Genomic DNA, 15,435 nt, shown 5'->3' with positions numbered 1-15,435 from the left:
GACTGAATTGAACTTGGCAGAAATACACAACCTGACTCGGAAATTGATAATTATCAATTAAGAAAAAGTTATTAAAAAACAAAATGTGTGTCATTGCATTTTATTTTTAAATATAGCTTGTGGGGACACTTAAAAGTGGAACACACACACACACACACACACACACACACACACACACACACACACACACACACACACACACACACACACACAGGCAATTTAGCTGGGAGCTCAGCAAATGCAGATTGTTAAACAGCAACTTGTAATTACAGCCATTTCCAAACTCAGGATTTTGGCTGAATGCGCACCGTCATTGCCTTGTTGTAGTTTCTGCTTGCTACCAACAGTTGGGCTTAGATGGTTTAAGATATTCTTTTAAAATGCTTTACTCAATCAAAAGATAAGGTAGTACAACAACCGCAAACATAGAATGTTCCGTAATGTTCATACAGGCATGTATTGTATTGTACGGCTGCAATACTGAATGTGACCAGTAGGCACAAACTTCATTCATCTTCTATACCCTGTTATTCCTATGAAAACAAAAAAAGGCTGAGCAGCATCATTACATATTGACAAGATAATGCTAACAACTAATTTTGCTAGGAAAGTCTAACGTAAAAATGCAGTGCAACAGGGACAAATGTAAGAAATATAAACAAAATGCGAAAAATATAATAATCTACAATAAAATAAATATAATAAATAAATAATAATACAGATTATGTTTTAGTTGTTTGTTGCGCCGATTGAGTTGGCAAAACATTTGTCACTGAGCTGTTGAATGTCAAACATGTAAACCTTCAAGAAAACACAGAAATTTCCTCTGAGAAAATGTGTTAGTAAATTTGGATATCGTAAATGTATAAAGTCAATTCGAATGACTGCGCTGTCTGGTTTTTGACTCACTGACACAGCCAGCGGATACTGAGCCATTTGTGGGCGCTATCGCAGTGTGTTGGACACCGAGGAAAAAACTAACTACACGTGCAAACACACACCAAAACCGGCATCCTGTCTCAAAACTGGAAAAAGCAACGGCGGCAGAGTAAAGGGAGTAACGGATTACTGTGGGCTGAGTAACGCGGGCCCGCATTAGCAGCGACCTGCTGCAGTTGTGTGAGGGCGCCGCTGGGTGAGTCCCTCTCTCCGCCGCGTCTGTCTGCACGGCTCCCTTTTCCCAAAGAAAAGAAGAGGAGAACTAGCTCCGGGGAGGAGGAGGAGGGCCGCCGCCGCCGCCATTATCGGGAAGCTGCCACAAACAGCACGCAATCTGCTCACGGATCGGAGGCGGAATAAAGGCGACGAAAACGCGGCGGCGATTTGCTACGAAAGTCGTTGCGTTGTCTCGCCTGTGCGTGCGTGCGTGCTGCCTGTGTTAGTGTGTGCGTGCGTGCGTGCGTATGTGCGGACCCCGGCCCAGCATTATGTGGGCACAACAATGGACAGAATAATTATTGGAAAAAGCAACGTGGTGAAGCGAGAGGGAGACGGCTAAGCAGATTTGAACGCGGCCCGAGTCTCCCCGGGACAGAATTCCTTCCGATTCTCGCACGGACGCCCTCGGATTGGTTCTCTCGGTTCGGGGATATTTATTTCCACCATCTCTCCCATGTTTCATTGCAAAACGCACACGGCAGCAGCGGCGGTGCCGACCGGGAATCCAGGCATGGGCAGCGGATATTTAAATCGAGCCGCCCCGTCGCACACGCCGTAGTTTTTTGTTCTTAATCGAATCGGTACTGGCCGGAGAGAAATACGTTCGGTTGCAGTTCTGCGGCTTTTCTTCTTTCTTTTTTTTTTTTTGATGCTTCTACACATGAGGCGGCGACGGCTGCGGCAAGCGCTGGCCTGACAGATGCAAGAGGAGAAAGGGGGAGAAATGCGATGGTATGTACCCCACCACACACACACACACACACACACACACACCAACACACACATGCGCTCATTATGGGCTGTTTCCCGGTGAAAGTGCAGAGTGCTACACCCCAGACTGCTGCTTTTCTCACTAATTCCCTACAAAGATCGTATGTCGGTGTGGAGAAAGGAGGTAATCACAAGATTCAGGCTCTGCAATTTCATTATGTAGACAGCAGCAGCAGGCCTGGCGTGGTCAGCCCCTCGCGCTCTCTCTCTCTCTCTCTCTCTCTCTCTCTCTCTCTCTCTCAGTGTGTGTGTGTGTGTGTGCGCACCCTAAAGCCCATGTTAACTGTTAATCCTTTGCAAAACATATAAGGTTACAAAATCTTCCCCTCCAAAGCTCCTCCTGTTATGTAAAAGAATTTGCTTGAAAGGTGGGTTTTCAGGATGAGGGAGGCAGGGTGGGGGAAGTGTGTTTTGATGCTACAGGGCATTAAGGGCAACGTGCTGGCTTTTCCATGCACAGACCTTCTATGCTGTTTTTTCCTTTTATGAGTCAGGTCTAGCTCAGCTGAGTGGTGTCGGAAGCTGCCCCACGGTCCCTTTTGACCCCTGCCGGAGGTGTTCTGTTTGCCATGTGTGGCCGCTTTACGGGACAAGAAGTCGCAGAATTCCCACTCCTCCCACAATCCCTCCCTTTCCTCACGGCCATAATGTTTGGCTGCAGTCTGAATCATATCGCGCATCACTTGTCTTTTTTTTTTGTATGGGTGTCAGGTGCATCGGGCAGGATTACATCAGTCATCAAAAGACGCATTCATGTCAAAAGACATGTAGGAAAGGTCTTCTTGCAATAGCTGATGTCTTTCGTTGAGATGATACCATTGCTTTTAAAATCAGCTGATGTCAAAAAAGTCTAGTGCCTACAACACGGTCGTTATCGCGCTTTTCTCCATGGTCAATGGAAGCACCACTCCCAGCCTTCACAGGGCGAAAACAATAATTTTGACACGGCTGCATATAATCAATCGTCAGACGGGTTGGCCAGAGTGGAAATGATTTGCTTAATCAATTAGAAGATCAATTAAAGATTAACTGGCAACTGTATTCTGTATGAGCCAAAATGCCACTTCACAAGTCAATACTTGCTGGTTTCCCCAGGTTGTCTTTGTCCATTATTGGCAATTCATTGTCGTTGTGTGTGGGACTGTTGGTCAGCAGAAAGAAGCAGCCCATGTCACCTTGGGCTTTGGAAAGAAGTTGAGAGAGTAATTATTGGAATGATTGAGTAATGCAAAATGCACGCACACTGTTGCAATGGACTACACCATAATCCGTTCCTCATTTCAAATCTCATTTTCATCTGTGTTAGCTTTAATGTTTGTGTAGTTTTCATCTGGAGCAAGCACACTGCTCCAGTCACCGGACATTGTGAGGTGTTTGAATGACACTTTATTGATTTATGTTTTCTAATGGATAGAATAACCTTTTTGAATTACTTTATTAGTTTTAAACAAATTGTTACTAATTTATTTTGAGAAATTGTTGGATGAAGGTGAAAGCCAATATTATACTCATTTTCAGGTTTTGATTTGTAGTAACTCACTGTGTAGCCTTGCACAATCAGTGATCAAAAACTCTCGATCTCCAGAAAAAGCAGATTTAGACCTCTGTTTAGCTACCACCAAACATTTTTGACCTCAGCCTCCTACCACATGTTTAAAAAGGGTGGAGTGAACTGGTTGTGTTTTCACTATCCTGAGAGAAGTATCTGAGAAAGTGCTAATTTCAAAAAACTAATTTTATAGCCCACATTTTCTACAAATCAAGCAAACAACAGAGGTAAAAGATGGACTTTTTTTTTTTTTTTTTTTTTGCCTTTTTCTTTCTTTTTTTCTTACATTTTTACATCTTATATTTTTTTCCAGGCTAAATTCAAAGCTTTGAAGTAAAGCTTGATGACCAGAGGGATGAAAAAAAGTGGCTGCTACAAGGAGCTGTCAGGAGGCGAAACGAACACCTGAGCATAAAGATGTTGCTTGTGCCCTTTGTGACATCATACAGGGATTTTATCTAGAATAAAGTATTTCAACATATTCCCTATCCTCATTTCTGTGGTATTCACTGACAGGCTATACAGTGATAGATGATTAATATACAATTTATATAGCATCAACATTCATTAGCTTCAAATAAGCATTTACTAGATGCACCTCAGTCAACAGTTGCATCACTAAGTTAATAGATTTGCACATCTGGACATGGCAGTTTTAGCCCATATTTCGTAGCTAAACTGTCTTAGCTCTGAAAGAGTGCATGGAAATTGGGCGTGAACCGTAGTTGCATCATAAAGAGTCTGCCATGTAAAGTATGAGAACTTTTAACTGCCCCAGAGTTGATCTCAATGGTGTCTGGGTACCTTCCACCTACCTCCACTTGTCCATTTTGTGAGGATGACGGGCTCAATGCAGATTACACCATGCGCTATGTACTTTCAATTTCTTAATGATGAATTTAACTGAACTACAGGGGATGTTCAGAGACTTGGAAATTTTATTTTATTTTTTGCATTCATTACCTCACTCGTACTTTATAGAGTTGCTTGGAGCTTTCTTTAGTCCTCATGGTGGAATTTCATTTAGGAGTCCTGATTAAGGGACTGGACCTTCTAGACACGGCCGTCTTTATGCTAGAATCACTTGAGACACGTTCACTGCCCTCAGGTAATCTCCATTTCACTCAGTATGAGGCTATTAGAAGATTCACTTTAAAGGGGATGAATATTCACAAAGTACAGTCGTTTGGTTTTATGTCATGGATTTTTATTAATGGACACTACTTTGTAGAAATGTAATTTACCTTTGATACTAAGACTTTAACACGTAATAGTGATGAAAGGGGTAAAATCAAAGGAGATGTATCTATTACAGGAACTGCACTTTTACTTTATTACCTCATTTAACATTTTTACTTGAGAATACTTTCAGACGAAGCTAATTTCCTTTTTAAATTTTTTGTATTCATCGATAATGTGAACTACACTGAAAATTTGGGTCCATCACATTTCTATATCAAGTGGTATTCATATGTTTTAATTTTGTTTAATGCCCAGTTTGTCTGATTTCTTTATTTGTTTGTGTTTCTGACAGGATCCTCTTCATATGAAGAATGAATGAAAGAACCTTTGCTGATATCACTGTGCTGCTATTCTTTATAACTGGAGACTGGCAGAAGGATCAAAAGAAAGAAGAAAAAAATCTGATCTTTGAGGATTAGCAACCTTATGGACATACGTACAAGTAAAATCCTTTAAACAGTGCCTGTTTATGGCAGGATGATCGTCAGCAGGCTATGATGGCGAAGAAGCAAGATGCTCGATCGCCCATTTACAACCTCATTGTGGTGGGATTGTCTGGAACAGAGAAGGAGAAGGGACAATGTGGGGTTGGCAAGTCATGCTTGTGTAATCGGTATGTGCGGCCTAGTGCCGACGACTTCTACCTGGACCACACGTCAGTGTTGAGCACCAGTGACTTTGGGGGTCGAGTGGTTAATAATGACCACTTTCTGTTTTGGGGGGAGGTGTCGCGTGTTCTGGAAGAGGGGCCAGAGTGCAGGATGCATGTAGTGGAGCAAACTGAATTTATTGATGACCAGACATTTCAGCCACACCGTAGCACGGCTATGCAGCCCTACATCAAACGGGCTGCTGCAACTAAGCTGGCATCAGCAGAGAAGCTCATGTACTTCTGCACAGACCAACTGGGCCTCGAGCAAGATTTTGAGCAAAAACAAATGCCAGAGGGCAAGCTGCAGGTTGACGGCTTCCTGCTTTGTGTTGACGTCAGCCGGGGCATGAACCGCAATTTTGATGACCAGCTTAAGTTCGTCACCAATTTGTACAGCCAGCTTAGCAAAACTAAGAAGCCAATTGTGCTGGTCCTCACTAAATGTGATGAAGGAGTTGAACGTTACATCAAGGATGCACACACCTTTGCAATTACAAAAAAGAGCCTGCCAGTTGTTGAGACGTCTGCACGCTCAAATATAAATGTGGACCTTGCCTTTGTCACATTAGTTCAACTCATCGATAAAAGCAGAGGCAAGCCCAAGATCATCCCCTATTTTGAAGCTCTAAAGCTGCAAAGCCAGCAAATAGCATCAGCCAAGGATCGCTATGAGTGGCTGATCAACCGAATAGTCAAGAATCATAATGAAACCTGGCTAAACACGAGCCGTCGCATGAACACCTCCCCAGAGTACAAAGAATATGTGTTTCTGGAGGGAACAGCTAAGTGTAAGAAGCTTTTCCAACAACATGTCTACCGTCTGAAGCAAGAGCACATAGAGAGGCGTCGCAAAATATATTTGAGCACTCTGCCCTTAGCGCTTAGTTCTTTGGTGCCTGACCTGGACGAGATAGATCAACTGAGCTGGTCAGGGGTACAGAAGGTTCTTGAGTCCAAGCAGCACTTTGCCCATTGGTTTGTTGTTCTGGAAGACTCCCCGTGGGAGGATACATCTCACATTGACAACATGGAAGATGAACGAATCCCTTCAGACCTGCTGGAGACTGGTGAAGCGGAGGACATCTTCAATGCCCACCTGGAACACCTGCGCAACGAGTGCAGACGAGCAGAGATGAGGCTTGAGTTCAAACAGAAGTTGGCTTCCTCTCCCTTTGTTACCCCTGGGAAGCCTTGGGAGGAGGCCCGCAGCTTCATCATGAATGAGGAGTTCTATCAGTGGCTCGAGGAGCCGGAGTACTTAGAACTGTACAACCGGCATCAGAAGGAGATCATCGACCGCGCTAAAGAAGACTTCCAGGAGCTCCTACTGGAGTACTCAGAGCTTTTCTATGAGCTTGAGGTAGATGCCAAGCCAAGCAAGGAGAAGATGGGCGCGATTCAGGAGGTTTTGGGGGAAGAACAGAGGTTCAAGGCACTGCAAAAACTTCCAGCAGAAAGAGATGCTCTGGTTTTGAAGCATATCCACTTTGTCTACCACCCCACCAAGGAGACCTGCCCAAACAGTCCCCACTGTGTAGATTCTAAGATTGAACAAACTTTAGTCACACGTTTTCCCATGTCCTATCCCTTTTTAGATGTTAAGGCTCACTTTGGGGATACCAAGGCCGACAGAATTAACCTTGTCATATTGGGGAAAGACGGTCTAGCTAGAGAATTTGCCAATGAGATTAGAGCGCTCTGCACAAACGACGACTGGTACGTGCTGGATGGCAAGATGTATGAACTGACGCTGCGGCCGATCGAAGGGAACGTACGCCTTCCAGTCAATTCCTTCCACACCCCTACTTTCACCCCCCATGGATGTCTGTGTCTGTACAACTCTAAGGATTCTCTCTCCTATGTGGTCGAAAGCCTAGAGCGGCTTAGGGAGTCAACTCTGGGTCGAAGGGACAGCCAACTGGCACAGCTGCAAACATCACTGCTGTTAGTCACTAAAAGAGGTGTGGGATCGTATGTAGACATAGGTGGGGAAACTGCCTTAAACCTAATTACACAGGGTCAGCAGGTTGCAAGGAGACTACAATGTAGCTTTTTAGATCCAGCCTCCCCTGGTGTGGGCTATGGTCATAATGTTAATGAGACCCAAATCAACCAGGTGCTGAGGAGCCTTCTGGATATTCGGAGGAGCTCATCCTTCAGTAGCAGTTCCCCGCCCCTTCTCCCTGAGCCTCCGGGTCTCCGAGACTCTCCTCATCAGCCGGCCCCAGAGGCGGACCTTCGCATTGTCATGTGCTTAATGTGCGGAGACTCTTACGACATCGAACAGCTCCTGTCGCCTTTCTTAATGCATCAGCACTGCCGGCCAATGTCTAACAGTGGCACCTCTGTGCTGCTGGAGCAGACAGTCGCCGGACACAAGCTGGCCATAGAGCTCTCTCTGCTGTCGTACCACGCCTCTTTCACTTTGAGGAAGAGCAGGTTGGTACATGGATACATAGCTGTCTACTCGGTCTCCCGGAAAGCCTCCCTGGAGACCCTGTGTGCCTTCTTGTGTGAGGTTCAGGACATTATCCCAGTACAGTTGCTGGCAGTGGGAGACAGCCAGGCAGAGCTCACTGACAGTGACTATGCCTGTGAGCAGCTGATCCAGGGGGAGGAGCTAGCCCATGAGATCGAGGGGCGCTTCAATAGCCTGGTCTGTGGGTCTGGGGGTGTGGTGGGAGGCCTGCACCGGATAGAAATGTTCCATTCTTTTCTGATGGAGGTAGTGGAGAAGCGCAACATTGTGGAGGCCACGCACATGTATGACAATGTTGCCGAGGCGTGCACCAACGAAAATGTCTACTCTCCACGCTGCAGCTCTCCCAGCCCTGTCACTATGTTCCTGGATTCGGAGGATGATGTTGAGCCATCGCCTCCGTACTATGATGGCACGATCACCTCTCATGGCGGTGGCTACAATCTTCCTGACTTGGATTCCAGCGACATCACTGTCATATCTGATATCAGGGACTTTGAGAATAAGCTCAACAACAAATTACCCCCTCAAGTCAGAGTCAAACCGGGCGTCACGTTTGATTTCCGCAAGGTGAGCCGCAACCCATACATCGACACTCTAGGCCACCGTCGCTCCCTGCCCTCCGCTGTTACCTGGGTGCCCGGTGGCGACGTTGGCTACGATCCCTCAGACTACGCTGAACCCATCGATGCAGTTTCAAAGCCCCGCCCTAGCAACGACGAGATCATCTACTCTGTGCCACACGACAGCACTCAAGGCAAAATCATCACCATCCGCAACTCTAACAGGATGCACTCTAATGGAAACGGCTCAGACAGCGAAGCAGACAGCAGCTCCTTGGAGCGGAGGAGGAAGTTTTCAGCGGTGGGAGTGAAGCCTCGTCTCTACCGTGACCGCTCCAAAAGGCTTGGCAAGTTCAGCAGTTTTCGCACTAGCTTCATAGGCAGCGATGATGAGATGGGAGCTCTTCCAAAATCGAAGGAGGACGACTATGGGACATTGAAAGGAGAAAGTCTTGTCAACGAGGAGAGCGAGGATCCGAAAAAGAGGAATATTCTGAAGAGCCTGCGGCGAACAGCTAAGGTGTGTATAGCAATAAATGTAATTTTTTAATTAAATACAGTAACTAATATCACAAAGTAATATTTTATCTTAATTAATATTTTAATACTCTAGTATTATTAATGGTATTATTATTATTTGAAGTATGAAGCATCTAGACTGCTGTTGAGTCACGTTATAGTTTGTATAATATTTTGTGATTGTGAACGTCTGATTTTTCTTTCGACAAATGTGACACATTTTAACAGATGCATGCCATTTCATAACTCACCCAGTCTGAAAAATTCAAAGGTCTTTGTGTTACTTTCAGAAAACAAGGCCAAAGGCCCGTCCATCTATTCCAAAGCCCCCAGAGAGCAGCTACTTTGGGGTCCCGCTTGCCAGTGTGGTGTCTCCAGACAGACCTATCCCACTCTTTATCGAGAAGTGTGTTCGTTTCATTGAGACAACGGGTAAGAGGATTAGATTCTACACATGCAATTTTTACTTTTAATTTTGGATTTTAATTTGCTTAATGACCTAGTGTTTAACGTTTAAAGATTTTGTTGACATAACATTGAATAAAAATGCAGATACTGATATATCTGTTCTGATAATTGGATGTTTCAAGATCCTACCAACTGCCTCTCAGTTGGTCTTTAAAAGCCTTAATTCTTCATTATAATAACGACCGTTAATGATTATAATATGCTCATGAATAAACTTCTTGCAAAAAAGTGCCACCTGTTTATTATCACAATGCGATTTTAAAATTGATTAATGGTATATTGAGTGAGGCACTGCTCCAGAAGCATTTGTTTGGCCACGACTGTTTCCAGCAGAGCTAATGAAGTATTTTTTATTTGCCTGTTTCTTGTCCCTCTTTCTCCTCAGGGCTCAACACGGAGGGATTGTACCGCGTCAGTGGCAACAAGTCTGAGATGGAGAGCATGCAGAGGCAGTTTGAACAGGGTGGGTTGCTCATCAGGCCTGTTTGAACCAGCTGTTTGACATGTAATTATGTGGCTGCCTAAGCAAAACATAAACAGAAGGCTGGCAAAGGAAAGTGACATGCAGCTCATTGTTCCGTCCTGACAACAGCTGATGGGTTTGTTTTCTCCGGTTACATATCAACTCTCCTGTTTTCTTTTCCTCCCTCCACATTGCAGACCACGGATTAGACCTTATTGAGAAAGACTTCTCCATTAACACTGTGGCTGGAGCCCTCAAGAGCTTCTTCTCTGAGCTGCCTGAGCCCCTGGTGCCTTGTGCTCTGCAGGTGGACCTACTGGATGCTTTCAGTAAGCAAACACCGCTGGGCCGGGAGGGTCTTTTCTGGGACATAAAAAAAAAGAAGCTTATTTCTTTAGTGGGGAAGGTAGGGTAGGGAGTGTTTTTGCAGAAGATAAGAATGCTCCTTTTGGTTGTGCAGAGAGACATTTCGTGTTCAAGTGCTGGTGAGGCCTCAGTTTTGATTCCAACTTCTCTTTGTTTGTGCAGAAATCATGGACCGAGAACAGAGGCTGTACACCATGAAGGATGTCCTGAGGAAGTTCCCCAGAGAAAATTATGATGTCTTCAAATATGTATTGAGCCACTTACACAAGTGAGTTCCAGTGTAAAGTTTTATTTCCTCCTTTGTCTTTTGATGAACTGTTTCACAATTCAGCTGGTCCAATAAGTTCCTTGTTTCTTTGGTTACAGTTTAAATTTGCATTTTACTGTATGTGTATGGACAAAAATTTGTGATTTGTTGATTGCAAAATCATTTTGGTAATTATCTTGATACATATGGACATCTTATTGTGGATTAGAGCTTATAAAGTTTGATAACAAGCACTTATATATTTACATTAAAAGCAAACCTGTTTATAAGGAAGTGGCCATTTTGCACCGCCACATTTCTACAGTATTGTGATTTTAAAAAAAGAACATAGATTTTGCAGCTCGCGCAATTTTGAATAATAGCGCCTGATTTTCCTGGAAGTGTTCATATTTGCGTAGACGGCAGGCGTTACCCCGTTAACCGTTTCCGCCCCCTCGTCATTGTGTTTGTGCCAAAACCAAAATGTGCAGCGCTGTTATTGTACCTCATCCCCGAGGTAACGGATGAAGACGCCGGGCGAGCGGACAGGCGAGATTGTAGGTGCAGAAATATCGATTTGGCAGGCGCATAAACCATATTTGCCAGAAATATAACCACCACAGAAAAGAAAGTTGCTTTGATAAAACACTTGTCATCTGTGGTCTGTTGATTGGTAACTAGTTGGATTCCCTCCCTCCCCCGCAGGGTGGGCCAGCTGAGCAGGGTGAACTTGATGACCAGCGAGAACCTGTCCATCTGTTTTTGGCCCACCCTCATGAGGCCCGACTTCACCACCATGGATGCACTGACCGCCACACGCACCTACCAGACAATCATCGAGAGCTTCATCCACCAGTGTGCATTCTTCTTCTACAACCAGCCCCTCATCGACTCCCCCACCGGCCTGGGGGGCCTCCCCGCCTCGCCCACCACCACCCTGGGCAGCGGCTCGGCCTACTCGTGCTACCGCTCGTCCCCGCCGCACACCACCGCGCACTTCAGCCCCCTGCAGCAGTCCCCGCCCACCACGCCCCAGTCACCACTTCAGTCCCTGCTCCCGCCGCTCCACCAGCACAGCCACTCCCACCACTCGCCGGCCGAACAAGAGACACTGTGAGGGAGACGGCCAAACCGCGTGTGCCCCACGATGATGCTGGACCTTGCTACCAACGCACGCACGCACGCACACACACACACACACACACACACACACACACACACACACACATAGGTGCACACAAACACGCATACACTAACACACGTGCACTTGCACACTGCATTCTTTTGATCATGGACAAGCTAAAGGAGAGCGGAGACGGGAAGTGTGTGAGGCCCCTCCCCCTGCCTGTCATCACTTCATGTCACTCTGACTCTGCTCTCTCAACCCCCTGGATGGTCGGGGGGGACGGGACGGAGGAACAGCAGTTGCCGTCACGTCAAGTCTCTTTCCTGTCAACGTTGTTGCCACACACACACACACACACACACACACTCACACACTGCTGAGAAACAGAAACCTCTTTGCCAAGCTGGAAGAATTGATTTGTGGCCGCCGCGCTTTTATCGAAAGACTGTTTGTTTGTTTCTTTAAGTTTAGCTCAGCTGTTTGTTTTCTGTCTCATGAAAGTACTGCCACTGGATTTTTTTTTTTCTTTCTTTTTTCGACTGCTCCTCTGTAGGTCCTTCAGACAGCGTTTGGCTCCCTTTAGCAGGGGTCCTTCTGCCTGATGTTGTGGTTTTCTCATCGGCTCTACGCAAGCAGTCAACATGGGGTGGGAGGGTGGGGAGAATGACGGTGTACTCACATCCAGGGATGCACTTTAAATGATCACTATTGTTTAGGTTTTTTTTCTTCCCTCGAAAGGGTTCTCTTTGCCATTGCTGTTGTTGTCGACATACTGTTTTTGTTGGAGTATTTTTAAGTTCACAGCTCAAACAGCCATACCCATTGCCTCTTCAGAGCTCTGGCAGATCAAACTTTGTTTACATCAGACTTGCTTTTTGTATCCACAGACTTATCTGAAGCACTTTTTTTTAATAGCATAGAGTTACATTAGAAGACATGCCACATTGATTCATTGTGTTTGTTTAGTGTTTGCGTGTGGCATCAGGCTTGTTAAACAAGATTTTTTTTGTAAAGAATAATAGTTTTTTTTTTTTTTTCAAAGCTGATCCAAACGTCAACCATTTCAGGTTGATGGGAAATCTGAATCTGCTCATGTCCCTCATTCATCCAGCCATGTGAAAACCTGTTTTGTTTTTGAGAGTTTTGTCTTCTTCTTTCTAGCTGTTGGGTTGATCAGATTGGATGTTTTTGGAGAAGTTTTGACAATTGCGATCATTATATCAGAGAGCACATTGCCTGCCATCAGTCAAGTGAAGGAAAAACAAAGTCACCTTTTTTTGTTGAATGTGTATGTTAGTCAGTGCGCAGCGCAACCCTACATTGCAATCTGGTGGCCGTAGAAACCAGACGCTTGAAATATGATAGGCTGCTGGATGTGTTATCGTGGCTGTCTATCGAAACAAGCTTTCTGTACTCGTCTAACCTTGAGGACCTTTGACTCTAAAGGTTTAGTATTCTCAACGCACTGTTACTGATAGTCCCGCTATACAAAACAACGAACAGTAGAAGATAAATGTTTGTCAACAGGACACATTTTGGAAGCAACGCTGGCCATTTACCTGCTTAAGTGAGTTTGTTTTTGTGCTAGCACATTGTCTTTCCCTTCTTCATGGAAAACAAGCAGCACACTTTCAGTGGTAGCACTGTTAATGAAGACCTGGTGAGTTTTAACCGTTAAACATGTATGAGGAAGCACTGAATAACAAAGAAAAGAAGAAGAAAAAAATACCCCTTGATTTGTATGTTCTGTACGATTGGGGCTCCATTATGGTTCTCGGTTGCAGTAATGACCAGACTACTTCAACGGTCTGTCCTTAATGTAATTTGGAACGTCACTTACTGGTACGTTAGGAAATGTGATAATGTTGGAAGTTTATGGGACTTAACTGAGGGCTCAAACTGTTCAGAGCTGCAGGTTGTTACATTAAGTTGGGCACCAACCAAGAAAATGTCCCACGTTAAACACGACTGGGAGAATATAATCCTACTGCATCACTTAACTTCTGACATGACCTGGTCAGAGTTGCAGTTTAGTGAGCAAAACGTGAGTGCATACTACTCTATAATGGTTGTTTATTTGTATGTTGGGGAACACCACCCTGTAGTCAATGGTAGAAAACATTTCTAGTGTGTATTTCAATGATGGAAAGTCCATTTTTACAATTTTTGTGAATGGTTCAAGGCCACTTAAGTTTAGTGCATGATTTAAAAAAAGGAGGAAAAAAACTCACACAGGAAGAAGGATGGAAGCCTCTTCCTGTTTTAAAAACATGAAATTAGAAAGAGAACAAAGAAAATGCTGAAGTGAAATAGCTGAAACGTGAACGTTTATGTACTGTGCACCAAGAGCAAACCATGGAATTTGTCTGACTGAGAAAAATGTTTGAATATGAAGGCCTTATGTGAACTGTATAATAGCTAATAAATTAAATCTTGTAAAATTGCTCTCTGCTTCCGCATGGTGCATTCAGGTTTTGTATCTTCTTCCAACAGGGACAAAATAAGAAACCCCCAGGAGCACCTGGACACTGAAGCTCATGGGCGCGCGCGCGCGCACACACACACACACACACACACACACACACACACACACACACACACACACACACACACACACACACACACACACACACACACACACACACACACAACTCCAACCAAAGAAGGCAGTAACTAAGTCATCAATCGTTCTGACATCCAGCAAGATTGAGTGGCTGCCCCGCCAGACAGATGTACTCTGCAGACACGCAAAGATGCTACTCACACCCGGGTCATTAAAGTCCACCTTATTATTTGAACTCCCTGTCAAAGCTGACATGTCAAATAACACACCGATCGCCCAGAGGATGAATAACTAATCCTACTGAGCAGGGTGCAACTATGCCTGACTAGATCCATAAATCACAGCCGCCTCCCCCCAAAAAACAAGCAAGGTGATTGAAGACTGACTCAAATCGTCCTCAAAGTAGTGCATGGCTCAACATGACAACACCTGAGTGAAATATATCAGCAGACTGTGATAAAAGATGACGCAAAAGTACAAGAAACTGCCCTTCGGGCAAATAAACTTATGAGTAACACACACACACACACACACACACACACACACACACACACACACACACACACTTATCAAAACATATAGCTTATATTACAGGGTCACATAAGCCCATTTGACAGACCACCACACGCTCTTACCTTCACATGTTCTCCCCCAAGTCGGAAGCATTCTTGGCATTAGGTCAGCAGCCTCCTTCTCTTCATCTCTGGCTTTTGGAAAACTCCACAGACATTTACATTTTTTTTTTTTTGTCTTCCTTCTCTTGTTGTCTCTACATCTTGGCGCATAATGTTAGTTTGATTACCCTTGCCCATTTTCCACCATGTATGTAACACCATGCACATCGGCAGTCACGAATCAACACGCTATATTCCAGCCTGCTGCTCACCAGCCAACCAGTAACAGGAGTGTAATTGACTAACTAAACGGCTAATCTGGAGATGGAGTTCATCAACATCTTCTTTTTTATTTCCTGATGTGAATCAAGCGCAAACTCGAATCGTCAAGGGCCCCTAGCTCGGGTCCGGGTTGGCTATATGGTGGATTTGATCTCTAATAAAGCCTACGTTCATTTCAGAACTCAAATACGTGCCAAGTATGATTCAGCGATATTCTGAGGAACATGTAAAGTCACAAACTATTAGCAAAGCTAAAAGAGTGTTGCTGTCGAAAGTAGGAGCTCAGGTATTTAGGTACCGATGCAGGTGACTCTGAAATACATCAATTATTCATAGCATATCAGACCTGGCTCACTGAACTCTGTCGGTGCTA

The 15,435-nt window shown here is 44.7% G+C and overlaps 1 protein-coding gene across 1 annotated transcript; it reads left to right on the top strand.

Annotated features, from left to right (window-relative positions):
* The first annotated feature begins 191 nt into the window (after positions 1–191).
* Positions 192–14,046, top strand: arhgap35b (Rho GTPase activating protein 35b). Its single transcript, XM_076020400.1, has 7 exons — positions 192–1,890; positions 5,013–8,934; positions 9,224–9,365; positions 9,787–9,864; positions 10,062–10,193; positions 10,393–10,498; positions 11,183–14,046. Exons 2-7 carry the CDS (start codon positions 5,215–5,217, stop codon positions 11,592–11,594), a joined length of 4,590 nt encoding a protein of 1,529 aa, XP_075876515.1. The 5' UTR covers positions 192–1,890; positions 5,013–5,214; the 3' UTR covers positions 11,595–14,046.
* The last annotated feature ends 1,389 nt before the right edge of the window (positions 14,047–15,435 follow it).

Source organism: Nelusetta ayraudi, unplaced genomic scaffold (assembly GCF_046127955.1).
Source record: "Nelusetta ayraudi isolate G7.1 ecotype Tasmania unplaced genomic scaffold, CSIRO-AGI_Nayr_v1 ptg000011l, whole genome shotgun sequence".
In the NCBI taxonomy this organism is placed as follows: Eukaryota; Metazoa; Chordata; class Actinopteri; order Tetraodontiformes; family Monacanthidae; genus Nelusetta; species Nelusetta ayraudi.
Note: the sequence above shows the minus strand (reverse complement) of the source record. Positions and strands in the feature narration are given on the sequence as shown.

Coding starts and splice junctions, on each gene's coding strand:
- arhgap35b (XM_076020400.1), top strand. CDS start 5,215: ATGATGGCGAAGAAGCAAGATGCTCGATCGCCCATTTACAACCTCATT. Junction 8,935..9,223: donor GCCTGCGGCGAACAGCTAAG/GTGTGTATAGCA, acceptor TGTTACTTTCAG/AAAACAAGGCCAAAGGCCCG. Junction 9,366..9,786: donor TCGTTTCATTGAGACAACGG/GTAAGAGGATTA, acceptor CTTTCTCCTCAG/GGCTCAACACGGAGGGATTG.